Source organism: Piliocolobus tephrosceles, chromosome 7, assembly GCF_002776525.5.
Source record: "Piliocolobus tephrosceles isolate RC106 chromosome 7, ASM277652v3, whole genome shotgun sequence".
NCBI lineage: Eukaryota > Metazoa > Chordata > Mammalia > Primates > Cercopithecidae > Piliocolobus > Piliocolobus tephrosceles.
In genome coordinates, this window is record NC_045440.1 from 54,037,568 (window position 1) to 54,064,901 (window position 27,334).

At 42.3% G+C, this 27,334-nt stretch overlaps 1 protein-coding gene across 2 annotated transcripts; it reads right to left on the bottom strand.

Annotated features, from left to right (window-relative positions):
* Positions 1–26,321, bottom strand: OPRK1 (opioid receptor kappa 1). 2 transcript variants are annotated; one of them, XM_023184233.2, is made up of 4 exons: positions 26,076–26,321; positions 25,405–25,709; positions 9,391–9,743; positions 1–4,119 (listed from the first exon to the last, which is right to left on the bottom strand). In XM_023184233.2, the coding sequence occupies exons 2-4, from the start codon at positions 25,659–25,661 to the stop codon at positions 3,587–3,589; spliced, it is 1,143 nt and encodes a 380-aa protein (XP_023040001.1). In that variant the 5' UTR covers positions 25,662–25,709; positions 26,076–26,321; the 3' UTR covers positions 1–3,586. The 2 variants fall into 2 exon arrangements, with proteins under 2 accessions (XP_023040001.1, XP_023040002.1); XM_023184234.1 differs by lacking the exons at positions 25,405–25,709; positions 26,076–26,321 and adding an exon at positions 13,143–13,357 and having other exon boundaries at positions 3,240–4,119.
* Between the last annotated feature and the right edge of the window lie 1,013 nt (positions 26,322–27,334).

A 27,334-nucleotide genomic window follows, 5' to 3' on the forward strand; every position in this document is an offset into this window, starting at 1 on the left:
TGATTTTTAGCAGGTACAATTTTGATTTTATTGCAAGGCACACAATTGTATATATGATGCATAATTATCATCTTTTAAAGTACAAGATAAAATAATATACATTATAGTAAAGAACATATGAGTATACTCTTGTCTCAGAGAAGAAAATTGCCTTAAGGAAGCTGGATTATACCCTTTTTGGATGTGATTTTCAGATTTACACTGAATCGTCCAAATAGCTCTTGGTTAGAAAATAAATCTCATTGATAGGACACACAGCCTTTCACAGCTTTCTCTTTACAATGTTCCAATTTAAAGTCAGTTGATGTGCTCCCTGCATTTGCGTGAGTCATCTTATTTCATCCCAGGACTAGATGAAACACCTATAAATTGTCTGACAATAGTTATACACGTTTAAGAACTTTATTTCTCAGTAATATTTCACAGAATAGAACCATTTTCTTAAGATTTTGTGTGACTCTTTATTGATTTTTTTTCTCCAAGCTATTTTCCTAAATGATGTATTATTTTTAGTATTAAGCCTGGAGTTTTGACTTAAACTCGAGGGATGCTCTTAGATTGGTAACTACTCTAAGCCACGAAGAGCGTTTCCACTCTCCTCCCAGTTAGAGCGGGGAGTTTCCTCCTCAGTGCTGCCCCTGCGTGGCTGGTTCCTTTCTCTGTGCCTTCTCTGACCCCTCGCTAGGACCTGTCTTCCAGACCTTCTTACCAGGGTGGAAAGATAGGGTTCACGTAGAGAATGGATCTGAAGGTTAAACACATGCAGTTCTGGTCTCAAAGAGACACAACAGACAGTGTCCTCCCTGTTGAGGTCAGAGAATAGGAACATCAAGAGATGAGAGATATCGGAGAGCCAGAGGGGTTTGAACAAATGCACTGCCTGGAACAATGAATAAATGGCGATGTGGTCCCTGCTTCACATCAGGACATAGGACATACAGAAAGCGTGTACATGCTTTGACAAAGAAATACATTTGTGCAAGTGGTATTTTTCCTGCCGCATTGTTTATTTCATCATTCCTTTAAAGCAGCACCCTAAAATGATATTCCCTTCTTCACTCCTTTTTCAATGTTGGGAAGTCGGTATTAACAAGAATCAAGAAGCTTGGACACCCTTCGTGGACACATACAAGCTACTATTCTTTCCTTGGGTTGCAGACTTACATAGGAGGAGATGCAGCAAAATCAGGCAAACCAATAATGGCAATGAATGCTATGACAGCCTGTGAAGTGCTAACTTAAAAGAAATGGGTCAGGTGTGGCCACTCACACTTATAATCCCAGCACTTTGGGAGGCTGAGGCAGCTGAATATTCAGAGGTCAGGAGTTCGAGACCAGCCTGCACTATATGGTGAAACCCCGTCTCTACTAAAAGTACAAAAATTAGCCAGGCGTGGTGGTGCACGCCTGTAATCCCAGCTACTCAGGAGGCAGAGGCAGGAGAATCGCTTGAACCCAGGAGGTAGAGGTTGCAGTGAGCCAAGACCACACTACTACACTCCAGCCTGGGCAACAGAGTGAGACTCTGTCTCAAAAAAAAAAGAAAAAAACAAACAACAACAACAAAAAACAAGAAGACAGAGAAAATTAAAGGAAACACACTACCCTGATTTCATCTCACAGTCATATCTCTGTTATATTTTGCACTGGAAAGGAATCTGACGAGAAAGTCTCTTGGGTTTTCCTGCTCCATAAAGAAGTTTTTACATTTCCTATTTCACCAAGGCTTGTTTCTGGAACTATCCTCTTATAGATATCCTTCCTGTACCATAGCCAAGATTTTTTACTATGGGATTAGTGTAAACCAGTATTTAAACCATTCCTGTTTATATTCAGTTATAAAAATACAAGGGCAGCTAGGAATTTCAATAAAACAAGAAATGCTCAAAAGAGCACTTCATTTTCATTAGGAGAAATCACTTTCATTCTGCCATATGTCATCTGTGTTCGGTGCCATGATAATCTGGAGTAGAGGCAAACATGGTCAGAGTAACATTCTGAAGCCATGTGTAAAACCTTCAATGCAAGGTTTTGTTTCCAAAAGGTGAGAGTACACCCAGAAAGTGCATGGTGAACAGAACGTAACAGTTTTAATGATGTCTGTAGTTACATAGGGCTATATATTCATTTTTTTCTATTAAATTCCAGAGGATGCTGCGCTAATAATATATAGGCTTGGAGATGAGTGTTATTTCTAAATTATCCCTTTTTTCTTCTCAGGCAAATTACAGAAAAAGCCATTACCTCTGAAATGGTAAGTTTCAGGGGGAAAAAGAGGGAATTTATATGTCATCTGGAAGTTTTAGCAAAATTACCCTAAATGTGCTGCTCCTGGCATTATCCTCAGCAGGTATGCCCTTCACAGAATGGCAAGCAGGATGTGTCCTGGCACCAGGAGGGACATCATGTCCTCATTCAGCACACATTTAGGAACAATTCTACTTCCTGCTGAGAGCCACAAAATAGTACCTTGAGATCTATAGAAGCAAAACACCTTCCTCTCCGTGAAGAGAGAGGATCTGCGAATCGCTATACATTCATAAAGAGATGTGGCAAGTAAACTAGATCCTGCTAAGGCTACAACCTGGGAGCTAGTTAAAGCCTTTGTGATTCATTAACACATGAGTTATGAGCACTGTTACAGGACTAAATGGTATTCAGGGAATCTGAAAGAGATCATGCCATGACTAATTCCCAGCAAAATTTCTCAGCATCAACTTAGCAACCCAGGGGATATCACTAGTGTGCCCTCAGGAAATCGCCTGGCTGGGAGGCAAGCCTATTCCTTATTTGCACACGTACTATTATTTACAGAAGATACTATATATATTTTCAGTGATATTCACACTACTTTGTTTCTTGACAATGGGACATGCTTTATTATAAGACTGTCTACCTGAATAGCATGCTAAGAAAAAAAAACTGCCGTTTTCGAGAAGTTAAACCATGTTAAAAACAACCTTTTGAATGTTTAAATAATTTCATAAATAGTAAGATAATGATCTGGTATAAGTGAACATCAGATTCCTCAGATGTGGGTCCAAGCCATACATAAGCTGGAATTCTCACCACACAGCCACATGAAATGCGTGTCCACACAGCATACAGTGGGCTGGGCATGAACCCTGGAAATAGTTCTCATTCCCTTAGAGGTCGTTGCTGTCATTGTTAAACCTCTGGATTGGATACCCACTGAGCTCTGAAAGCAATGTTTTTTCTTTTCCTTTTTTCTTAAACCGAGCTTTGAAACTACATTTCATAGGAAGGCCACAGCAGACGGGTGCTGAACCTTATCTAGGAAACCAGAAGGAAAAGACCTGTTCCCTCGTTCATCAGAGGAACTGAGGGTCTGCCTCACTTCTGTGCCCTAGAGAAGAGGTGCATGTGTCGCGTGGACCTTTCATCCCTGATGTTTCCACTGATCACGAACGTGGTCTGCATCTGATAACTTCAGACCATGAGATCTCTAAAAGTTTATTTAAAATTCTATCTTTTCGTGTCAGACCGCAGTAGTGATCTGAGTTAAACCCAGATCATTGAACTCCTCTCTTCCTGAAGAACTGTACGAAGACATCTCCACGACTAGTCATACTGGTTTATTGATCCCATCGACGTCCCTCAGGTAAGCAGGATCCTGAACTGTATTTCGGACTCTGCTAGTGCTCTGCCGCTCCATCCTCATCTTCAGTGGAAAGCAGAAGTCCCGGAAACACCGCTTAAAGTTTTCATCAAGAAAGGCGTAGAGAATGGGATTCAGGCTACTGTTGGTATAGCCTAAGGCGATGCAGAAGTAATAGCTGGAGAGAGCAGCCGTGCTGTGGGAGGTGCTCCCCAGAGCCTCCACCAGGATGAATATGTGAATGGGGGTCCAGCAGACGATGAAGACCGCCACCACCACCAGGACCAGTCTGGTGATCCTACGCAGGTTGCGATCTTTCTCTCGGGAGCCAGAAAGGAGCCGGACGCTCTTGAGACGCAGGATCATCAGGGTGTAGCAGACAATGATGATGAGGACAGGGATCACAAAAGCAAAGACGAAGACGCAGATCTTCATGAAGAGGTCCCACCAGGAGTAGTCATCATCTGGGAACTGCAAGGAACACTCGATGACATCCACGTCTGGAGGAGGGCAATAAAAACCACAACACAGAAACCTGTTATTGTTATTACCGTGGCTGCAAAATGTTTTAAATGTGAATGTTAATACCTTTTATTGCAATGGTCCCATTATGGTAAGATGACATTACCTGAAGTAGATCACCAAGTTACTAATGAATTCCGTATTTTATTAACCATCTTAATCTTTGTGCATAGAACAATGATGATAGTCACTGTTTAGTGGTAACAAACACAATACTGTAGAATTAAGATTCGCTGACAGTCTTGCTCATCTAGCTGCAGAAGTTGATTTGACACTGATGGCTTGCAGAAGAGGTAAAGAGTTAATGTATAGCATGAGTACTTATTTCTATTTCCATTCATTAACACTTCTACCAGACCTAAGGCTCTGGCAATAAAAAAGCTAATGTGTATTTGTAATAAATGACTAAATATTTTAAATCTAGCCACTGAATTTAACAAAAGCCAACTTGTTTGAAAAACATTAACTAGTTTACAGGAAATCATTATGTGGGTCAACAAAAATTGATACGAAATTTGTTTAAATTGTTTAAATATTGTGATTTAATGGAACCAATGACACTCGTGATTAAGGGCATTACTGAAACACAAGTAAAACCTTTGGAGGAGGTGGGGGAGAATCATCATCATCATTAAGGGAATTCTGAGTAAATCAGGCACATTTATTTTCATTTTTACCAACATTATTATGTAACTCAGATAAAACAAACATTTTGTATGTGATTACTTAGAAAATTGCTTTATTTGCTCTGCTTCTCTTTGCTGGGTAGTATTCTCTTTGGAGTAGCCTTAATATTAAGAAGACCAGGGACTCAGAATGGACACCTTCTAAACGATTTTTATGGGATCCCCATGGGCTCGCCTTTCCCCAAACACCAGTCAGCCCACATTTTCAACCCCTGCCCCAAGCAGTCAGCGAGCACAGAGCAGATCTCTCTTTGCCCTGGTCCTTCCTCACAGACAAGGTAGTCATGAGCAACACCGTGAGTATGATTACGATAATGAAAATATTTTCTTCTGACATTGGAAAAATCTTCTTCAAAAATTGCACATGAATATTTTTTAAATAGCAAAACAGCTTTATTAATGTTTTCTAAAACATTTTAATACAATCATAATAGATTGGGATAATCGAATATCCCATCTTACTAGAATTTTAATTACATATACTTTAAAATAAAAAAGATGTAATCATTTTGGACAATTAATAAAGATAACTATCTTAGAGACCTTCATGTATCAATGAAATACCAGATCAAACCTTGGAGTAGTAAATGAACACTTCCAGAGAAATTTGTCATTTTTGATTTTTTAAAAAGTCATTGTCCAAAGTAATAGTACTATGAAGACTATTAACTTTTGCTTTAGTGTTTATGGTAAATTATTTTTAAATCACTACTATTATCATAGAATATAAGATACCCATTAAACAACTTTTGATGAGTGACACATGAAAAAAAAAATCTGAGTTCAATATAAATATTCTATTCTGGGTTTTGACTTGTTTGTTGAATCTAGTAGAAGAGTTTCCTTAGAGGTAGGGACCATGGTTTGGTTTGTTTTTTTCTGCTTAGCTTTCGTTTCCAGCATTAGCTCTTTCTTGTGGCTGACCTCAGCTTATATGTCACTTCAGAGATGTTTAGATGGAGATCTGTCTCTTAAATGGTCCTCTCCCCGGTAACTTATACTTTGTCTACATGTTATACTCACCCAATTTCCTAGACAGAAGCTTGTCTGATCTGTAATTGTGTATTACCTTCCTAATGTTTTTCTCTCCATCCAGAACGTGAACTGCCTTGGTGGAGAAACCTAGCCTGCCTTAATCAACATTGAATCCCTGACACCTAGGGTAGTACTTGGAACGTGTGGTGCATAAAGAGAATAAATTTTTAAATAAATGAACAAACAAATACATACCACATGAATAACAAACCCTCAAGAGTGTGTCCTAATTACAGCAGTTATTATGGAAAAGTCACTGGCTAAGCTAAGCTAAGCAGAAGCCACACAGGGCTGCTGCTTAATTTGGATAGACCTTTAACTCCGAGGCTCAGCTTCCTCCCAAACAAACTGTCTTGAATGTAGTGGGAGATGTTAAGTATTAGATGACTGGGTGAAATAATCAACAACAGCTACTTTACAAGACTTTAGGAAACAAACGTTCCATTACAGAGTTGGAAATATCCTCCGGAAATGTCAATGAAGCTGAATTTGTAGCGTAAAGAGAGTGCTGACGCAATCATCAAGAATTCCAGTGCACTTCACGTTATGCTAAGGGGATCAAGCCAGGTACAGAAAGACAAATATCACATGTCATCAAGCATCATATTTGGGAGGTTAAAAAAACACCCTGAACTTACAGAGATGGAGAGTAGAACCTCTAGTGGTGACCACAGGTTGGGAAGAGTCGTGGGGAGGGGGATATACAGGGTTGGTTAATGCATAAGAAATACACTTAGAACAAAAAGGATCATGTTCAGTAGCACAAGAGGGTGACTACAGTTAACAATAATTTATTATATATTTCAAAATAACTAAAAGAGTGAAATTGGAATGTTCCTAACACAAACAAATGATAAATACTTGAGGTGATGAATATCCCAATTACCCTAATTTGATCATTACACATTGTATGCTTGTATCAAAATAGCACTGGTAGCCCCTAAATATGTACAACTATTATGAATCCATAAAAACTAAGCATTTTTTTTAAAAAGAAATTCCTGTCCAACATGCCATTTTTATTACATGCTCTGTTTCAGGACAAAGGGGGCATTTTCAGGTTGAAGTATCCATACAACTGCCTCAGTTCAACAAGCAGACTTTCGTTTCCTTATATATTAATATCAGAGGGCTGCAGCTTCTGCTGGCTCCTGTTCCAGCATCTCATGGTTGTCATAATTATAGAGTTAGTTCTAATAGCTAAACTAAAGCTTTTCTTGTGGTTATTCATTTTGTTAAGAATAACTGTTTCTGCTTACAGTGATTATAATAAGTCTTAGCTACTATAATAAAAGTAAGAGCAGACTATAAATCCTCACATAATACACACACATATACTACTGTATGGAAAATATTAGAGTCAACATTTTACATTCACAAAGTGGAAGCTTTGCCTCAAAAGAATTTCTTGCACTTTATTTCTATTCGCTGTAGGCATGAAGAAACAAAATCCTATGTATGATTAATCATATTTTAAAATGCAGATACAATAAAGAAAGTTGGGCATTTCTTAAAATTTGCCTAGTAGTATAGCTTGACACCTGCTGTGGCTATGCTAGAAATTCATTTTGCAGTTTCAGAGGGAAAAGATCAGCTTCATTAAAAAACAATGAATACAGTCATTATACATTTGTCCAAACCCATAGGACGCATAACCTGGAGAGTGAGCCCTCCTGTAAACTCCAGGCCCTGGGTGAGAACATGTCAGTGTGGGTTCAGCAGCTGTAATAAATGTACCACTCTGTGGGGGAGGATGTGCCTGTGTGGGGTAAATGGAGGTAAATGGAAGCTCTCTGTGCTTTCTGCTCAGTTTTGCTATGAACCTAAAACTATCAACTGAAACCTAAATAAAGTCTAAACACAGACAAACCATGTATCATGCAAGACAAGCTATGATTTTAGCATCTTGCCCTTTCACTATGACCTGGAAAGTCCTCACTATACACACTCAGTTATCTGCTATCACAGGTATTATGAATCCCCTAATAAACTGGAGCATTTACATACCTGCTGGAACATTAAACAGCATGAGTAAGGCCCAGAGTGACTATTCTGCTCGCCTCCCCATCATGAATTTCTATGAGCAACAAAGATGCTTTCCATACCTTTATATTTTGCTAGTAAAGCAAAACTCTTTTAGAACAGTACCTCTTACCTTGGTTGTAGGTCACAGTCACCTGGGGAGAGCTCAAAAATCTTGACACCCAGGCTGTACCCCAGGTTAATTAAATCAGACCCTTCAGGGGTGAGCTGCAGGCAGCAGTGTTTTCTAAAGCACCCAGGTGATTCCAATGTGCAGCCAAGAGTAAGAACTACTGTCCTAGAAATACAGGAAAAACATCAACGTGGGGGAGGGCACAGTGGCTCACGCCTGTAATCCCCGCACTTTGGGAGGCCAAGGCAGGCAGATCACGAGGTCAAGAGATTGAGACCATCCTGGCCAACATGGTGAAACACTGTCTCTATTAAAAAAAAAAATTAGCTGGGCATGGTGGCGTGTGCCTGTAGTCCCAGCTACTCGGGAGGCTGAGGCAGGAGAATTGGTTGAACTCGGGAGGCAGAGGTTTCAGTGAGCCAAGATCGCGCCACTGTACTCTATCTAGCCTGGTGACAGAGTGAGGCCCCATCTCAAAAAAAAAAAAAAATATGTGATATATATATAGGCTGGTTTGCATGCGGTAAAACCATCATTCTTAGCACACTATCACAAGAAGAGAAAACCAAACACCGCATGTTCTCACTCATAGGTGGGAACTGAACAATGAGTTCACTTGGACTCGGGAAGGGGAACATCACACACTGGGGCCTATCATGGGGAGGGGGGAGGGGGGAGGGATTGCAATGGGGAGTTATACATGATATAAATGATGAAATGAAGGGTGCTGACGAGTTGATGGGTGCAGCACACCAACATGGCACAAGTATACATATGTAACAAACCTGCACGTTATGCACATGTACCCTAGAACTTAAAGTATAATAATAAAAAAAAAAACTGATATGTCCAAAATCAAGTGGTTCTGCTCATCTGTAACTATCATCCATCTGTTAACTTGATTTTGAATGGCCTACAGTCGAAGCTGTTAAAATAGTGATTTGGAGGTTATCCTTTAGGAATAAAAGAGGAAAGAACGAACATATGTCGCCAATAATTTATATCCCTTGTTAAAGAGAAAAAAAAAGGAGTGAGAAGGTACATCCTAGAATTGCCAGGTTGTACTTTAAAATTCCACATGCCTGTGGTTTCTTACCTCATCCTCACCCCTCCACTTTCTACTAGGCATTGCCAAAAGAGGAGACAGGTCAGGCATCTCTCTTCTGGCAATGTCATGATTGCATTCTGTGTTTACAGGTGGAAAAGGACACAAAATTGTTCTATTTCTCATCTTCCATGGATTTAGGCACTACATTTCCATCATCTTTTGGCATCGATTTCTACTAGATATATGGCCTACTCACTCTCAAATTAAAAGTCTCTGTAATTTGAAGCTACATTTTTATGAATGAAATGAAAATGACTGTTCTTACCTTCCCTGACTTTGGTGCCTCCAAGGACTATTGCGGAGATGCCAACAGATGACGACAGCAGCCAGATGCAGATATTGATGATCTTTGCCTTCAAGGGCGTGCGGAAGTCCAAAGCCTTCACGGGGTGGCACACGGCAATGTAGCGGTCCACACTCATCATGGTCAAGGTGAAGATGCTGGTGAACATGTTGTAGTAATCAATGGAAATTACTATCTTGCACAGCACATCCCCAAAAGGCCAGGAATTCATCAAGTAGACGGTACTCTGGAAGGGCATGGTTGTAGTAACTAAAGCATCTGCCAAAGCCAGGTTAAATATGTAAATGTTGGTTGCTGTCTTCATCTTTGTGTATCTAAAAGAAAAGAAACAATAGCATTTTCCTCCATTTTCAAGTCAAACCCATAAGGTGAATGTGTTTGTGATAGCCTTTGGATTACTGATTTTGCTTCTTCATTCAATTATTCTTATATTCATTGAGGGTCTAACATGTAAAAGGACTGTTCTAGACATTGATAGGAAAAATGGACAAAGATCTCTGACTTTATTGTTTATTCTACTGCTTTAAAACATTTAAATAAAGAAGATACAGAAGATAGCAGAGATAGATGAATAGACATATAGATCTAGCATTGCATATAATACAGGTCTTTATTTTGTGGCTGACAATTCATCTTAATCCTGCCCAGAGTCGCTTGGCTTTGAGCATTTTTCAAACACTATATTCATTTTCTTTGCCTTGTTTAAAACATTTTTTTCCTCAGAGTTATTTTGAGAAATCAATCATTATAATTATGATGTCATTTGAAACTACAAAATGGTTTTCATTTTGATATATGTTCAGTTGCAATCACTGAAACACAATTGGGTTTGCTGATTTTTGTTCTCCAGTGCACCATTAATTTGTCATTTTAAATATATTATATAAATAAAGCGGGTTGAATCCTGCTCTTACACGTGTCATAGCACTAAGCATAGTATGGTACAGTAGGAGAGAAATAATTCTTTCTTTACTCCTTGAGATATTTTCTAAGCACGTAATATGTCTCATCTTCCAATTGAGGGAAGAGTAATTTTCAAGGTAGGTAAGAAAGATTGCTTTTATGCCTGAGTTATTCTTTATATCACAACATGATGTTTAGGACAACTTCATTTTCAACTAAGACTGAATTCAGAAGGTTGTTCTGCTTAGAGAATGCTTCATCAAATATCCATAGAGTATTAAATAAAAGTTCCAAACCATACCATCAGGTTTTCAAAAGCCAAGAGCTGAAATATGTTGGGAAAATCCATATGTTGATTACTTTCTACAGCCTCAGATTTGAAGACCTTATCACAATGCAAGTGTGCTCCATTTGATACATGAATTTCCACATGAGAAACAACTCTGAACATTTCATGATAGAACAGAACAGCCCTGGCTCCTCTTGGAGGCAGTGTGGTCTCATGTGAACTCAGACAGTCCTGAGTCTGAACTCAGAGAATGACTTATCTGAGTTTCAGTTCCTGCTAAATAAGAATCATAAAACCTAACTCACAGTACATAAGACAAGGGCAGTAGATGGCCTGACGCACAGAATCACACTCCAGCCTCAGTATTTGCTGCCTTTCCTCCCCACCTCCCATCTCTACTCATTAGGAAGTGGCTGTGTTTGGGGTCAGCTGGGAAGGCATTGTGAAGACGGGTACTGGAGTTGGTATCTGTTGGTTTCCATTTGGATGTTCTGCTTACTAAAGAGTGATTTAATCTGGAAAGCGAGGAGTTTATTTAAAAATGTGTTTTGCCTTTATACTTTCTATTCAGACACTATTAAATGACCTATAAGTTTTAGAAAGTGACTAAACGTGGATGGCCAAGGTCTCATAGCACAGGCTTTGCAAAAGCAGAGATAGCCAAGCAAGGACAGTTACTGAGAAGGAGCCACATGTTTCTAATGAGAAAGATTTAAATGCTATCTATTCAGATATTTTCTTGAAAATATGGTTTAATGTTTGAAAAAAGTGCATCTTACAAACCTACCTTCTACTCTTTCAACTCCTCCCACCCCAAAACCCCCAATACTAGCAAGGATTCTAGCAGGAATCGGACTCCTGCTCTTGTGTTTTGTGACCCTGATATTCCCCCTCTTTCTTCATGAAGTCAGAGTGGCATTCTTTTTGCTATAAACTTAGGCAGACCTGGGTCCTAGTCCTTAATTTTCAAACTAACAAGTTACTTTACAGGGTCCTTAACCACCCTGGGCCTCAGTTTCCCAATTGTAAAATGGAAGCTATAATATTTATGTCACAGAGTTCCAGGGGTAATGAATGAGTGCACCTGAACCAGTCAGCATGTCTAATCTATGTCATGTTCCCCAACTCCCACCTCCCTCCTTATGTGGGTGGAAGCTACCAGTTACCACAGGAAGCAGAAAAGACTATAGTTTCTAGGTAACATCCATGGTCATATTTACCCAATTCAGCTTAAATATAAAAGGTGAGAATAAAAATGAGCCCCAGGACCTGACACAAAGAACATGAATGGAATGATACATAAATTACCATGAAATGTAATGTGCATCTTTAAGTAGTCACATAATGTAGAGTAATAGCTTGATTTTAGTTTTTCAAAATATTTATAGCCAATAGATGTATGAAACTGCATAAGACTTGTACATGTAAAGAATTCAAACCCCATCTTCAGATCTCAGACAGATGAGCACAGGCAATAATCACACTGACCACATTTCTGAAGTGCCCCGCGTCAGGCCCTCTGCCAGGCGTTCCCCAAGCTTTGTCTCATTTCGTCCTCACAGTCACTTTACGTGGTAGGTATTGGTATTCTATAGATGAAGTGACTAAGAATCACAGGATTTTCTTTAAAATTCTCAAAGCGATATAACTATAAAAGGCACAGCAGAAATTTAAACCTAGGGGTTTGATCCCAATTCGTGTATTCTTACATCTCCCCAGCACTTTGTAATTTGCAAAGTCCAGTATTTTGACTTCCACATATCTTGCTTGATTCTCAAAACTAGTGCCCTTCTAGTTTCCCTGAGAGACTTATGTGTTTTCCCTCATATAGCTGAAGAAAGTTAGGCTCAGGTAAGTTAAGTGATTTGTTTGGTGTCAGCAGAGGCAGGACCTCAGTGGGAGGATCTGCAAGGGATGGCAAGGCAGGGCCCCTCTTCCAGGTTTCTGGAAGACACATGCTTATAAACCTGTAACACTAGAAGGGGAGAACTCATAGAGTATAATTAAAAGTAATGAATAAACTATGACTTCAATGAATATTTATAGATAGTCTTCTGTGTACTACACTGGACTACTCTGTGAACGTGAATATAAAGCTAGGCTGTGACGCTCAGAGGCAGTCTGGTTGAGCCCCGGGGTATTGTTTGTATCTCACCGCAACAGAATTAGCCAGTCTTTTCATTCATTGTATGTCCACCACTGAAAAAAACAAGCAAGCTTTCTCATTATGCTATGATATGAAATTATTTTCCATTTCACCCACACTGCTTTACAAAAATTCACAAGCATTTCAAGCAAAATGGCACCATCTGGGCGGGAAGTTCTGGCTTGTGTGGAGGAGCTGGAAGTGGGGTGGCAGCTCATGGCTGCACTTTTCAGCATACACACCGCAGGAACACATGGTATGAAAAGAGCAAAGTCCGTGGGCTGTCCTCGCTAAACTGACAACATAACAGACCTGAAAACAACAGTACGGTGCATGGAATGGGACATGAGGGGCAGGCCGGGAAAGAGGGCTTACCTAGGGAACTTGAGTTATGAGCACTGGGAAGGCTATGGTGGCCAGGCAACAGGGCAGAGGGTGTTCCAGAGACTTAGAAATGCTCCCCAATGACACCTTAACTCAAGAGCATCCTAGTGTACTTCTCTTTACAGAGAAATGAGGGATGGCTTCAAAACTGGCAGCCACTGGTGCTTGTGTGATGGTGAGGGGAACAAAGTTATCAGCTAAGATGTCAGGAACCAATGTTACCAGGCAGGGTTTCTGGGAAGACGTGACACTCACCATGCTAGAAAGGTGGCATTTGAGAAGGCGGAGCTGACCCTGCAACACAGCACCCTCAGGACTTTCTGTCCTTTCCATGCACAGACAATATGCAGGAGGTAGAAGAGGTAATTATTGGATTATTAGCATGCTTTGCTGTTGAGGTGCATTGCCTAGGTTTGTTTTCTGTTTTTTAAATTTCAGTGATGCTTCTTTAATCAGGAAGTCCTTTTTACCTTCATGACAATAGTATAATATGCCTTTAATCTTGATGACTGATTACCATATACCTTTCAAACCAACACACTTTCAGTTGCACTGATTTCAGTTATTCTGGGTCTTCCCTTGCACTTGTCCCCCATGGTAACACATGCACCCTCTCTTCCCTCTCCAGTTATGTGCATGGCCCCTCCCCTGTTTTTACCCTTTCATTTCTTTTACACGTTTTTAAATCCCTATCCCATAAGTAGCAATATACTAGACTTTGAGGATGACTGAAAAACTCAGTATACAGACCCTGGCTCTGAGGATCTTTTAAACTGAGACCAGATTCTAATGTGAACTATAGGAATACATGGAAGGGAAAGATTGCTGTGTAGTGAGGAAATCAGGACATATGTTGAAGAGAAAACTTAGCAGGATCTTGAGCTTTGAAAAAGATTTGGACAGAGAGAGAAGTTTTCTGGCTAGTGTCTCATTCAGAGTCAATGAGGAAATGGATTTCCTGGTTCAGGGATCCTGCTGAGGAGTCACAGGTGGCTGCCTGGGATGGAACAGTAGTGTCAGGCCACAGAGGGCCCTGAAAACCAGAAGGAAAAAAATCACTTTAACATTTATTGATGACATTATGTGACAGACACTGTTTGGGGAATTTCATATTATCTGATGAAGTTGTCATAATGATTAAATGAGACATGCATAAAATTACTTAGCACCAGACTGGTACTTGATAATTGCTTAGTGAACAGCAGCCTTCAATGTCACATGACTGCTCCTGCTGTTGTTACTGTTATTATTCATTACCTACCACAGCCCTAATATGCCATCTCACAATCCCATAAGATACCACTGCCCCCACTTTCTTCTGAAGAAAAAAAGGTTGAGAAAACGTCTTAAAAATACTCTCTTGCTTTTCAGTTCTTGGAATCTACATGTAATAAGTAAAGGAACTCAGGCTTGTTTTATTCCAAGGTTTCTTTAAAAATCAGGTATTTTTATCAGAGACATAAATACTGCCACTTCCTGCAGTTCAAGATTAAAAAACATTCTGTGAGGACGGTCAAGTATGCATCATGAGGGTAGAAAACATTTAGCATGAGAAACAGGGCAAGGTCCAGGCAGAAACACTGTAATAATACATTAAATACTACTCCTCAATGGACAAAACAATGTCATGTACATTCTGGAATTTTTCCATAGGCCCATTTTTGGGGGTGGGGAAACTGAGTTAAAAGGGAGTAAGTGACTTGCCTGAAACCATAAACTAGTGAGACAGTGGGAATTCAAACTTCAGCTGCAATATAATAAAAAAGAAACAGGAAACAACAACAACAAAAAAAACAAAAGCCCTGGTGATTTCCTAAATAGATTACTTTAATACAGCAAAAACCTAAAGGTCCATAGAATGCACCTGAACAAATGCTGTTTGGTGAAAACACGAGTGTGATCAAATGCCACTGACTCACAGGAAGCTGGAAGCTCTCTTACAACACTAGAGGTGCCCTTGGAATCCAAAGATGCCCAGGACACCAAACTCATTGGGAGGAAAGCTCTGCAGCAGCAGGGAAAATGCAGTCCTTTTTCACAAATGATGGAAGATGAGCATGATGAGAGATGAGTTTGGGAGCTCTTTTCTCTGTATTGCCAACAAGCATTTTCCTGGGCGTGTCTTCCAGATGCATGGCATTCTAGATTTTATGTGCAAAATGATCACAAACAGTGGGAGAAATGGAGAGTGCTGATCAAAGAATACAAAGCTTCAGTATAAGATGAAAAAATTCAGGGGATCCGATGTACAACAGGGGCTAGCATCAACAATACTGTATTGCTTATCTTGAAATTTGCTGATTGAGTAGATCTTAAGAGTACTCACCCCCGCAACACACACCATACACACACAAAATGGTAACTGTGTGTGGTAATGGCTGTGTAATCTGTGGTAATCACAAATTAATGTGTAGCAAATTACCATGTTGTACATGTTTAATATATGTAATTTTTATTTGTCAATTATGCCTCACCAAATCTTGGGGGGAAGATAATGAACCCTGATGTAAAGTGTGGCCTCTGGGTGATGATGTGTAAATGCAGGCTCATCAGTCCCACAAATGCCCCACTCTGGGGGAATGTGAGAATGGAGACTGTGCATGTGTGGGGGCATCAGGTATATGGGAACTGTAACTTCCCTTCCATTTTTCTGTGAAGCTAAAACTGCTTTTTTGAAAGTCTGTTTAAAAAATAAAAATAAAATGAAGATTGATGACCGTGCTGATGTCACTTCTCAGTGGAACTTACTTAAAAACAGAGTGTTTCATTAAATTTTTCAGTTAGTTTCTGTTCACCTCAATGAAATTAACTGCTATACGCTCTTCTGGGTTATTTACTATTGAAATTGTAGGTTTTTTTTTTTTTTTTTTTTTTTTCTAAAGGGTCAGTAGTTTATTAATTTTAGAAAAAAAAGGAAGGAGGCAGAGGCAGGAGGATGGCTTGACCGCTCCACTGCACCCCAGCCTGGGCGATAGAGACAGACTCCATGTTTGTTTGTCTGCTTAAAAAGAAAGGTAAAAGAAAATAAAAAGAAAGGGAAAGAGAAAAAAAAGGAAAAAGAGAAAGCAAGGAAAAAGAAAAATGGAAAGGAAAGATAAGGAAATTAAATTCACTGCTTCTCAAAGGATCTGACTTTGATATCCCTCAGTCTGTAGTATTCTGAAGGAGTCGTAGTCACATAGGAGCCAGGCGCTTGCAGCTCTCCAGAATCACTCTCCTGCATGCAAAGTGCAAAGCCATCAAGAGAACAGCAGGCAGCCACGTGCGATCAGGACTCTGGATGCACAGCCCCGTGCAGGGGCAGGCTGTCCATGCAGGGTGGTAGCAAGCAAGGAAGGAAGGGTAACGGGGAATGATGATTCCACGGGAATAGCCAGTGCCCCCGGGAGCTGCTAAGCTCCTCCTCTCAGTTGTCCCGGCTGGGGAATCATGCGCCTCTGGACCCCCAGAAGGAATGTTCTAGTGCATTCAGGGGTACGTGCAGGGTGAGCACTTCTCACGCCCAATAGCACCTATAAGAAAATAGCACCTCGCTAATGACTGGTGTGCACTTTCCTAGGGCACAACTACCTGGATGCATAGCAGTATATGGATACTTAAAATTAGTTTTCCTATTTTTATACAGAAAGCTGACTTAAGTCAGAGCAAGCCACAGAGTGTGGGCACATGGAGAGGGGGATGATGGCCCTCCTGTGCTGCCCTCTCCCCATGAAGCCAGTCCTCCCCTGGACAGGAAGCAACCCAGTCAGGCAGAGGGTGCTGAGAAGATTCAGGGCTGAGCAAATTGGGCTGTGATACTGGATTGATCATTTAACAATTGCCTGCCCTTGTGCAGTTCATTAAACCTCTGTAGTTGATTTCCTCAACTGTAAACGAGCTCTAACCATCTTCATTTCATAGGTGTGTTGTGAATTTGTGTGAGCTCAACAGGAGCTCTGAAAATCAGTCCTGTCATAGCTGATCTCTGACTGCATGTAACTCCAGCCATTCTTAATCCAAGGCTTCCCTGCCCAGCTTCAAACCAGTTCTTTGGGATCTCTGAATTCATCACATGGTTTTGTCGTCCTCCATTGAAATTCCAACCTGCTTGGCCAATGGAGAAGGCAAGTGTTAAACAAGCCATTTACAGTATTATCCCCCTCCTAAAATCGATTCTTCATATATAAGCCTTCCTTATCAAATACATAAACCTGCATCCCCTCCAAAGAAAGGGAAAAAAAGGGACGACTGCTGATCTTTCTGTTGAGGAATAAATAAATGTTATTCTGAAACCATCTCTTGTTAATATGATTCTAAGCATGTATTACTTGCACCACTGAAACCACATAAGCTAAACCTTCAAAAGGCAACCGTCCTGCAGCCACACAATTTGAGGTTTTTAGCTGAACACAGAGACTCCTGGGGCCACGACAATTAAGTGCACCCAAGTTAATCGGGAATGAAGGGAGGTGCCAACTGCACAGCCACATGAAAATATTGCTGCTGATGAGATGCAGCTGAATGAGTCATGGAGAAGAGCTATTCTGTACCAGTGAGAAGCAAATTCCTTCTGAAACTAACTCTAAGACAGGCATCAGAAAACATGTAAAGTCAACAAATCAAGAAATGATTTTGAAGGCTACAGTTTTGCCTGGAGTCCATTAAAGTTTAGGAGCTCTACACCTGATCACCCAACTGGTTTCTCGCATTCTTGCTCTCTCTGTCTCTCTCTCTGCAGTTGTATAGTCTCTGATCCCTGAAAAACAGTGCCACGAGGCTTTGGCCTCCATCTGTGATCACACATCCCACAGGGGAGAAAATAATTTAGCTAATCCATGTAAGCAGTTGCAATTCTCTCTTTCAAAAGGTTGTCAAATGTATACAAATTACTTTGAGAAATGAAAGATAATCTCTTGAAAATAATTTCTGAAGTTACTTTTTGCTACATTTGTATTAAACTGTTTAAAGACAGGATCAAGAAATTAAAGACAGTTTCAAGAAAAATTAGAACATACTATATTAACCAAAGCCTAAAATAAAACTGGTGTCCTGTAGGGAACAGCCATTGGTGAATTATACAGGTACCATACTGTACCTCTGCTTTTTTTTAATGCCTCTGTATGTGTGATTTGGTGATATTATCTAAGGTAGGCTATGTTGACACTTGTGAGAATGTGGAACATGTATGTACATACAACTAAAGTGATTACAACAGGTACTTCAAGGAGGGAGAAGAAGAAACTTGGGAGAGAAGAGGCAGGCATTGTGCCAGACACTGTCACCCCATTCCGTCCCACACTTCTCTAGTTCCAAGACAGCCACATAGTTTTGGTGAGGCTGAGAAAAGAACAACCATGAGGCCCAGACTGGCTCAGGGGTGACTTGAATGAGTCAGTAAACGGCACATAACCTAAGACGATCCCAGCAGAGGAAGCCTGGAACTTCTGTTCAGTGGATTGGGGAAGAAACACTGTATCCCTCTATTTATAAGCAAGAAGATGAGTATTTTTATAAGGACCAAGCTCTATGCCTAGCAAGTTTGGGTGAGTTGGCTTCCTTTGGTGTAGAAATTTGAGGTCAGGAAATGTAACCATTTCCATAGTACCTGTGCAGTTTTGTTTTCTTCTAGGCCCCTTACAAAGCTCCCCCTTTGGGGAGGTTTCAATACTGCTGAGGCTGAACTGTAGGGAAGCAAAGGTCTCCCAGAGGATGGTTCATGAGAGATAGAACCCTATAGGTCTGTATTCTGATAGCAACAAATTAATTACAACTAATGAGAAAAGGAATAGGCTAAACTTAAGACCAAGGATCAAAGAATTGTCTGATTCCTCCTATTTTTTCTTAACAAATTTTTCTTGTTTATCCTTACAATTAATTTACAAAAATAAACAAAAAGAGAACATATACATAATTGTTGTGAAAACTGAAGCTTGACAGAGTGTTCTGTTAAGGAGAACAGAAAGAGGTTGGGCAGTGTTCTGAGCTGAACCATGACCTCCCAAAATTCCTATGTTGAAGTCCTAAGCCCCAGTACTTCAGAATGTGACTGTACAGTCCTGCCTTGGTATCCTTGGGGGATTGGTTCCAGGACCCCCCGTCGGATCCAAAATCCATGGATGCTCCAGTCCCTGACATAAAATGAGGCGGTGTTTGCATGTAACTTATGCAGATCCTCAAGATTACTTATAATACCTATTACAATGCAAAGGTTATGTAAATAGTTGTTATACTCTATTGTTTATGGAATAATGACAAGAAAGAAAGTCTGTACAACTTCAGTACAGGTGCAATTTAAAAAAACAACATTTTTCAGCCATGGTTGGTTGAATCCATGAATGCAGAATTCACAGATATAGAATGAGGGCTGACTGCATTTGGAAACAGGAGCGTTAAAGAGATAATTAAGGTAAATGAGACCATATGGGTGGGCCCCAGTCTGATATGACTGGTGTCCTCATAAGAAGAGATTAGGACACAGATGTGTAGGGCAAAGGCTATGTGAACTTACAGGGAGAAGGCAGCATCTACAGGCCGAGGAGAGAGGCCTCGGGCCTCAGGGAAAGCCCTGCGGACACCTTGATCTCAGGCTTCTGGCCTCCAGAACTGTGAGACAATCAACAACAGGGGTTGCTTAACCCACCCAGTCTGTGGTGCTTTGTTATGGCAGCCTCAGCAAACTAATGGAGGCTCTAGAAACCTGAGGTGCCAGGGAGATCATCACACTGAGCCATTTAGAAGGAAGGAGACCAGTTGAGTCTGCAGAAAGGAATGGATAACTGGGAGAGAGAGAGAGAATTAGATTTAGGATTTGTCAGAATGTACCTGACAGTTATGGCCACAAGAATGGATGAAACCATTGAAAGGGAGTGTGATGGTCAGTTTGATGAGTCACCTTGGCCGGGCTATAGTCCCCAGGTTTTCAAATACTCATCTCAGTGCTGCTGCAAAGATGTTTTGTAGGTGTGATTAGAGTCCATAATCATTGACTTTAAGCAAGGGAGATCATCCTAGGTATTCTGAAAACGCGGCCTGATCCAATCAGTGAAAACCTTAAAAACAGAGCCAAAGCTCCCTGAGGAAGAAGAAATTCTGCCTGGAGAGCAGCAGCTTGTCTCTCCTGACTTCCTGTCTTACCCAGTCCCACAGTCAGCTATGCCACTTTTTTGTGAGAAATTTCTTAACATGGACATCCCCTACTGGTCCTGCTTCTTTGGCTGATCCATGACTAATACAGAGAATGTGCAAAGTGAGGACAGAAGAGGGCTGAGAAGGCTCTGGAGAATATGAGCATTTAGGAAATATCAGAGGAAGGGCATTCTGTGCAGGGGGGCAAGGAGAATGCCAGAGGATGCGAGGGAAGCCAAGAAGAGGGTGCTATTCGAGAAAGTGAGGATCTAAGGTCACCCAAGCATGCCAGGCCCTCCACACGAGCCAAGTGAAAGTGACCTAAAAGGAGCATCTAAAACACACACCAGGGCTTTGGAGAAGGAACATGGGGGGAGCTCAAATGCTCAGGGCAGAGGACCGGGTGGAAGAAAAGGAAACAAAGAGGAAGAATTACTCCTCCAAGAAGCTTGCCTACCCATGACAGGCAGGAGGATGAAAGGACATTAGCTAAGGAAATGAGGAAAATGGAGGGTTGGTGGACAGTGGGTTGTTGATTATTTGCAAGATGACAGACGCTTGGGTATGTTCATGTGCTGAAGAGCAGGTAAAGAGGGAGAGATTGCAGACACAGTAGAAAGGAGATAGCTTATATGGTAAAGACCCCAGAAGGCAACAAGCTTCAAAACCCAGGAGCAGGAATTAGCGTTGGATAGAAGGAAGGAGAAAATTCCTCTGAGACAAAACAGAATGCAGGGAGGGTGGCTGCCAGTGTGCGTATGTAGAGCAGCAGTGTTCCCGAGGGCTGCACTCCAGTGTCTTGGTGAACTACTGGGTAAGACCACTCATGAAGGGAATATGATACACAGAGTAAAGAATGTGACCATGAAGAGAATATGATCAGGTGGAGAGTTTCGGAATAAGTGTAGATTTGAATTCATTTTTTAAAATGGGAAATGAAAGAAGGAATTGGCTCTTTCTGGAAAATAGAAGAGGGGCACAGAAAAATGTCTAAGGAGAATTAGGGTCAGATATACTTGAAGGTGGTGACTTTGTCTTGACAAAGATAAAATTGATTTTATCCAACAGCATCCAACTAGCTGAGTATAGGAATAAGGAAGGTAGGTTACTGGCTTGATCAAGGGTTAAGGCTTTAGTGGAAGACACTGGCAGAAGTACAGGAAGGCAGGACACTTGAGTGTGTTGTCGAGACAGAGCTTTAAGTGATAGCTCATGGAGTCTAGGATGGGAAAGAGAAAAAGAGATAGTCTGGGAGAAAATGTAGAACCTCCTGGAAAGAAAGAATCCAAACGTTTGCAGGAGTGGTATGGTGGGAAATGAGGAGCAGAATGGATAAAAGCACAGGATCTATGGTCAGGCCGCTGGGATCATTTTGGCCCCATGAGTTACCCAGGTGTGACCTTAGTTTATTTCAATCTTTTGTGCTTTAGTTTCCTCATCTATCAAGTGGGTATGGTAATGATATACCTATAGTTGCAAGGATTAAATAATTCATGTGAAGAAGGTAGCTTTACCTGCTTGACACATATTAAGTGTTCATTAAATGTCAGTCACCTTCTTTAAGGGAGGAGACAGTCGAACACGTATGAAGTTGTGGTAAGAGTGGGAGAATGGATGTTTATGACGTCAGAGGTAGGGCTGCCTCTGGCAGGGCAGAGGGCTATGGGTGTCATGGTGTTCATTAATTAATAAAAAATGAAGACTGCACGGGGGGATCCTGCACAGGAGGAAGTCATGAGACCACAGGATTAGAATCCTGATGGTCAGCCGAGTGTAGTGGCTCACACCTGTAATCTCAGCACTTTGGGAGGCCAAAGCCGGCAGATCACTTGAGGTCAGGAGTTTGAGACCAGCCTGCACAACATGGTGAAACCCCATCTCTACCAAAAATTAACTGGGCATGGTGGTGCCTGCTTGTAATCCTTGCTACTTGGGAGGCTGAGGTGAGAGAATCGCTTGAGCCTGGGGGGCAGAGGCTGCAGTGAGCTGAGATCACGCCACTGCACTCCAGCCTGGGCAACAGAGCCAGACTGTGTCTCAAAAAAAAAGAATCCTGAGGGTCGCACCCATATTCACGCCCAACAACCACAAACTCCAAAGCCTGCTGAGTGAGGAGGCTGGAACATTTACATTTTAAGGTCTCCACAGTGAAAGTTAATGTGCCCTAATTATCAAGGGATTATGTCAGTTGGTACACACTAAATGATGAGAACTCTTGAAACTTTAAATCAGAAGATATGAGGCAGCACTCCAGGGACCCGAGGTGGGAAAAACTATTTGTAAGGCAGGTCTAAAAGTAGCCAAATCTTTTTCCACAGCTCTGCCTCCCCAGGTCTCAGCTGAACAGTCTAGATCTGCGCCTGCCCACACTCTGACCATCTAAGTTCCATTTCTACAATTATTTTTATGAGACTGAACTATGCTAGGAGCATTTCCCATGTAAAATATTTTAAAATAGTATCTTCCATCTTTCAAGCACAGCCACTCAGTCTCTTCAGTTACAAGGGCTGCAGGGCCTCCACACCCTGGTTTGCACTCAAGCCTGATGATCACAACGCAAGCCACTTTATGCCACCCTCTCTCCAACTTCAGTCTCTTCATTTCCTAAGATAAATAAACCCAAGTACATCAATTCTTCTTCAAAGGTTTTCTTTTTCAATCCTTGAACCATCTATCATTATGAAATAATGCTAAATACTCCTTTTCCCTCTTAGCTATAGACTTAAGTGAACTAGGTTCACTAGACATTAACCTTTTACTTATGAAGAACTTGAGATGTATGTGCCCTAGCCATAAGTGAACTAGCTAGATTTCAGTAGGCTGGCAGTCCAGGATGGCAGTAGAACTCTTCGCTTTTCATTTATCATCAAATGTAACCTTTAAGTATTGAGAATGGTGTGGGAGAATGGAGAACGATGTATGTGAACTATCCAACTCCTTTTATATTTTTAGCTGAACTTATCCCCTTGTAACACACTTTAGTGTTGGATATCTTTGGGAAATCTATCCATTAAAAGTCCTAGCTAATCTACAGGATTTTTTTTCCTTCTTCCATGTCAAATGTTCCCCGCGGAGTTATATTTGCACATAACATCTAAATGTTATTTTAGGATTCTTCATTCTTTTTAATCCTAGTCTGCAAAAGGTTGTAGAGCAACTACAAAGCTCTTTTCAAACTGGAGACTTCAGGGGCTCATTCAAATAACAATAATATGTATCTGTTTTACTTGAGCACCCAAATACCATATGGGTAGAAACAGCTAATTTTTTTTCTTAGAGCTTTCTTTTGTGTAACAATGTTTCTATTACCCCACCACCAAAAAAAAAAAAAATGGCATCTGTAGTACCAAAGATCTCCTAAAAATTTTAATTAAAATTGGCCGGGCGCGGTGGCTCAAGCCTATAATCCCAGCACTTTGGGAGGCCGAGACGGGTGGATCACGAGGTCCGGAGATTGAGACCATCCTGGCTAACTCGGTGAAACCCCGTCTCTACTAAAAAAAAAATACAAAAAACTAGCCGGGCGAGGTGGTGGGCGCCTGTAGTCCCAGCTACTCGGGAGGCTGAGGCAGGAAAATGGCATAAACCCAGGAGGCGGAGCTTGCAGTGAGCTGAGATCCGGCCACTGCACTCCAGCCTGGGCGACAGAGCGAGACTCCGTCTCAAAAAAAAAAAAAAAAAAATTTTTTTTTAATTAAAATTTAGAATGCAGTTGTCTTTTCTTTTGTCTAATTGTCTTTTTAGTGGAGGCCAGCCTTGAGATTACTAATTACTTGGACAAACAATTTACTTGTAAAATATTCCCTCCTTTGCTCATCATGGATAGAATTCCTGCGAAATGCAATAGGCAATTACGAAAACCAAGAACACCAAGCTATAAACACTAGTTGTTAGTGAGATGAGCTTTATAATAAGTGTTTGGAGACTTAAATGATGGTTTTTAATGTCAGAGCATACATAGGAATAAAAGACCTGACATTCTCAAGCAAACAAAACAAAACAAAACAAAAAACAAAAGATAAATCAGTCTTTTTATTATGATAATATTCCAAGGGAAAGATTTATGCTATCATTCATGATATGGTTGCTAAAGTTCATAATAAACAAAAGGCCTGTTTCAAAACTAAAATCAAGCTTAAAAAAATCAGTTATTCATCCTTTCAGAGTCCCTAGCCAGGGTGACTTGCACCCCACCCTTATTTCACCAAGACTTCTCAAAGGAACACAAGTGTACTACTCCCTCTCACAGGTGTGTTGACAAAACTCTAGTGCTTCCAGAAAAGGAAACACATCTATCTCAAGAAGAGTGCAGAACAAAGTTAGGTTTTTCTTTTCTTGTTTTTCTTTCTTAAAGTCAGAATCACTTTGCTTACCAGAAAATTAGCATATACGTGGATATTGGGATACTTATTATTGGAAATTGACCTAAAGAAATTTCCACACACAAAAAAATAACAAAATAAAACCTTCAATTTCTCATGGTGGAAAAAAAACAGCAAAGCAGTTTTTGAAAATCTCCACAGGCCATGCTTTAGAAGATAAATATTATTTACTGATATTCCTAACAAATGGAATGACATTTGGTACTAAAAAGGCTCATATATGCATATCAACAACGCTAGATCATATATCAGCTTTTGTTTCATAAGCCAAAACACCAGTCTGAGGAGTCACAGGAAATGAGGAATTATTTTCAGTGCATTGGGTGGGCTTGAAATTTATCTCAGGAAATATTTGCGAAGGGCGTAACAAAGTGCTACGAACTGGCGCAGGTAACCAGGCAAATGGATTAACTTTTTTACCAGGAGACCCTGACCCTGTTGTCAGCACTCTGGCACCTTGCCCTGCGCCAAGAGTTTTCAGCAGAAACGCTGGGCCCTAGGGTGGAGTCGGGGGGGGTCACTCTGAAATCTTCCAGATGCCCCTGGCCGCTCGGATTCGCCTGTGTGAACCTCTCAGCACTCCACCAAAAACTCCCAGAAAATCCTTCACCTCTTCTAGGAGGCCACCCTGTAGCACTTTCAGCATCCTTCACAGAACAGAGTTCCCACCGCCTGGCTAGCTGCCCCCACCGCCGCTACAGTGGCGGGGCTCGACCCTCACTCCCTGCCCTGCCCAGCCGCCCGCGCCGCGCCGACCCCGCGCTCACCGGATGATCACGAACATCACCAGCGAGTTGCCCACCAAACCCACAACGAACACCACGGAGTAGACCGCCGTGATGATGACTGGGATGGCCGGGGAGATGTGCGCGGGCTCCAGCTGCGCGTCCTCCGAGCCGGCGCTGCCGTTGCTGTCGAGCTCGGCCCAGCCGGGAAACCAGGCGCTGCTGTTGGGGGGCAGGCAGGCGCTCGGGGCGCAGGTAGGGCCCGGATCCCCGCGGAAGATCTGGACCGGGGAGTCCATGGTGGGGCGGCTGCAGCGGGAAGACGAGGACAGGCGGCACCTGCTGGGCTGCGGAAGCGAAAGAACCGGCTGGACGCGGAAAGGCAAACTTTGCCCCCGCCCTGGCTGGCGCCGCTGGGGACTCGGAGCCTGCGGACCCCCACCCTGGCCGCAAGTCGCGGGGGACAGGACAGGGAGGACAGACTTCTCGCTTCCTTCTCGGCCAGCAGGCGCGCCGCTGGGTGCCAGAGAGGGGAGAAGAGCGCACACTCCTTCTCTCCCAGCTCCTGAGGTGCCTCCCTCACCATTCCTAGGCACCGACCCCTGGTGGAACTGTCCCCATACTGCCTATCTGAGCTCCCAGGGTCAAGCCCCTTTCCCACCTCCCAGAACGGAGGTCTAGCTAGAACTGCGCCTCGAAAGCCCAAAGCTTACCTCTGGTTCCCAGAGACAGGCGAAGGCGAGGTAATTTAGGGTACGCCCTGGTAGGTGCTGAACCGTGCGCTCAAGAGTCGCACTCAGCTCTTGGCGTCACCTGCTCTCGGACCTCGGCCCCACTCTCGGCCCCAGCGCTGCTGTTTCGCTGAGGGCAGTCCCCGCCTCTCAGTGTGCTGCTCCCACTACTGGCGGCCGCTCCGCGGGGCGGGGCGGGGCGGGGCGGGACGCAGCCGGGACGCGGCTGGACGCTGGAGACCCGAGGGCAGAGAGCTCGGCTGGTGCCCCCGCCCCAGGCCTGCCGGTCCTTGCCCCGCCCCGCCCGCCCGGAGTCAGCCCCCAACTCCCCAGCCTCTCAGCCCCGCGTCCCCTCCAGCCCTGCAGGCTCGCCCGGCCCACTAACTGCCCGAGCGGCACACAAGCTAGCCCCCGGCGGTGCAGCCTTCCCCGAGACCTGAGACTGAGCCATTTAGATTTAGTAAAAAGGAGGGGCGTGCCTATTTTGTGCAAGTATGCACCTGGATTTTCATATTGTGTCTAGAACTTCTTATCTGCATAGTTCGCAGTCAGGAACTACTCTTATTAGAATGACCCATCCAAAGAAAGTAGCAAAATGATCCACTTAGAATAAGATCAGTTCATAAAATAATGACTTAAAAGACACATAAATAGAATATTTCCTTGTGTTCTCTTCCATTCCGTCTGCTGTAACTGGGATGACAGGCTGCAGACAAACTGCACCTTAAGGGTATTACCTGAATTGCTGATAGTATCTGAGAAGGGCAAAACACTCTCCTTACCCGGGCCTCAGTGGTGCTCTAAGGAGGTGACAATGCCTCTGTTTTACATTTGTCCCCGCAACCATCATGTTCTCCTCACTTCTCCCTCACAGTAGCACCGCCTCCATCATACGGCCGGCCGCGAATCTGAGCGTCCATAAATAAACTGTCACCATCATTTCTTTGCATAACTCTGCTAGTCCAAGGATCGCTGTCAGATTCTGCTGGAGTAGAGACATTCTCTTCTCAGGCAAAGGGACCGGCAAGACCCAAGGGGAGCAAGGGCTCAGCCCCTAAAATGAAGGTTCTGAAAGGGAATGGGAAAGTTCCCCTTCTCCATAGGGTACTGGAGGCAGGCCTGGGGGAGACTGGGGTTTAGGCACCTCAATTCTCCCAGTGGATTCACTGCCTCAGGCTGACAAACACAGGTCCCCACTGCATCCCACAGGTAATGTCCATGCCACACCTGGACACACTAAT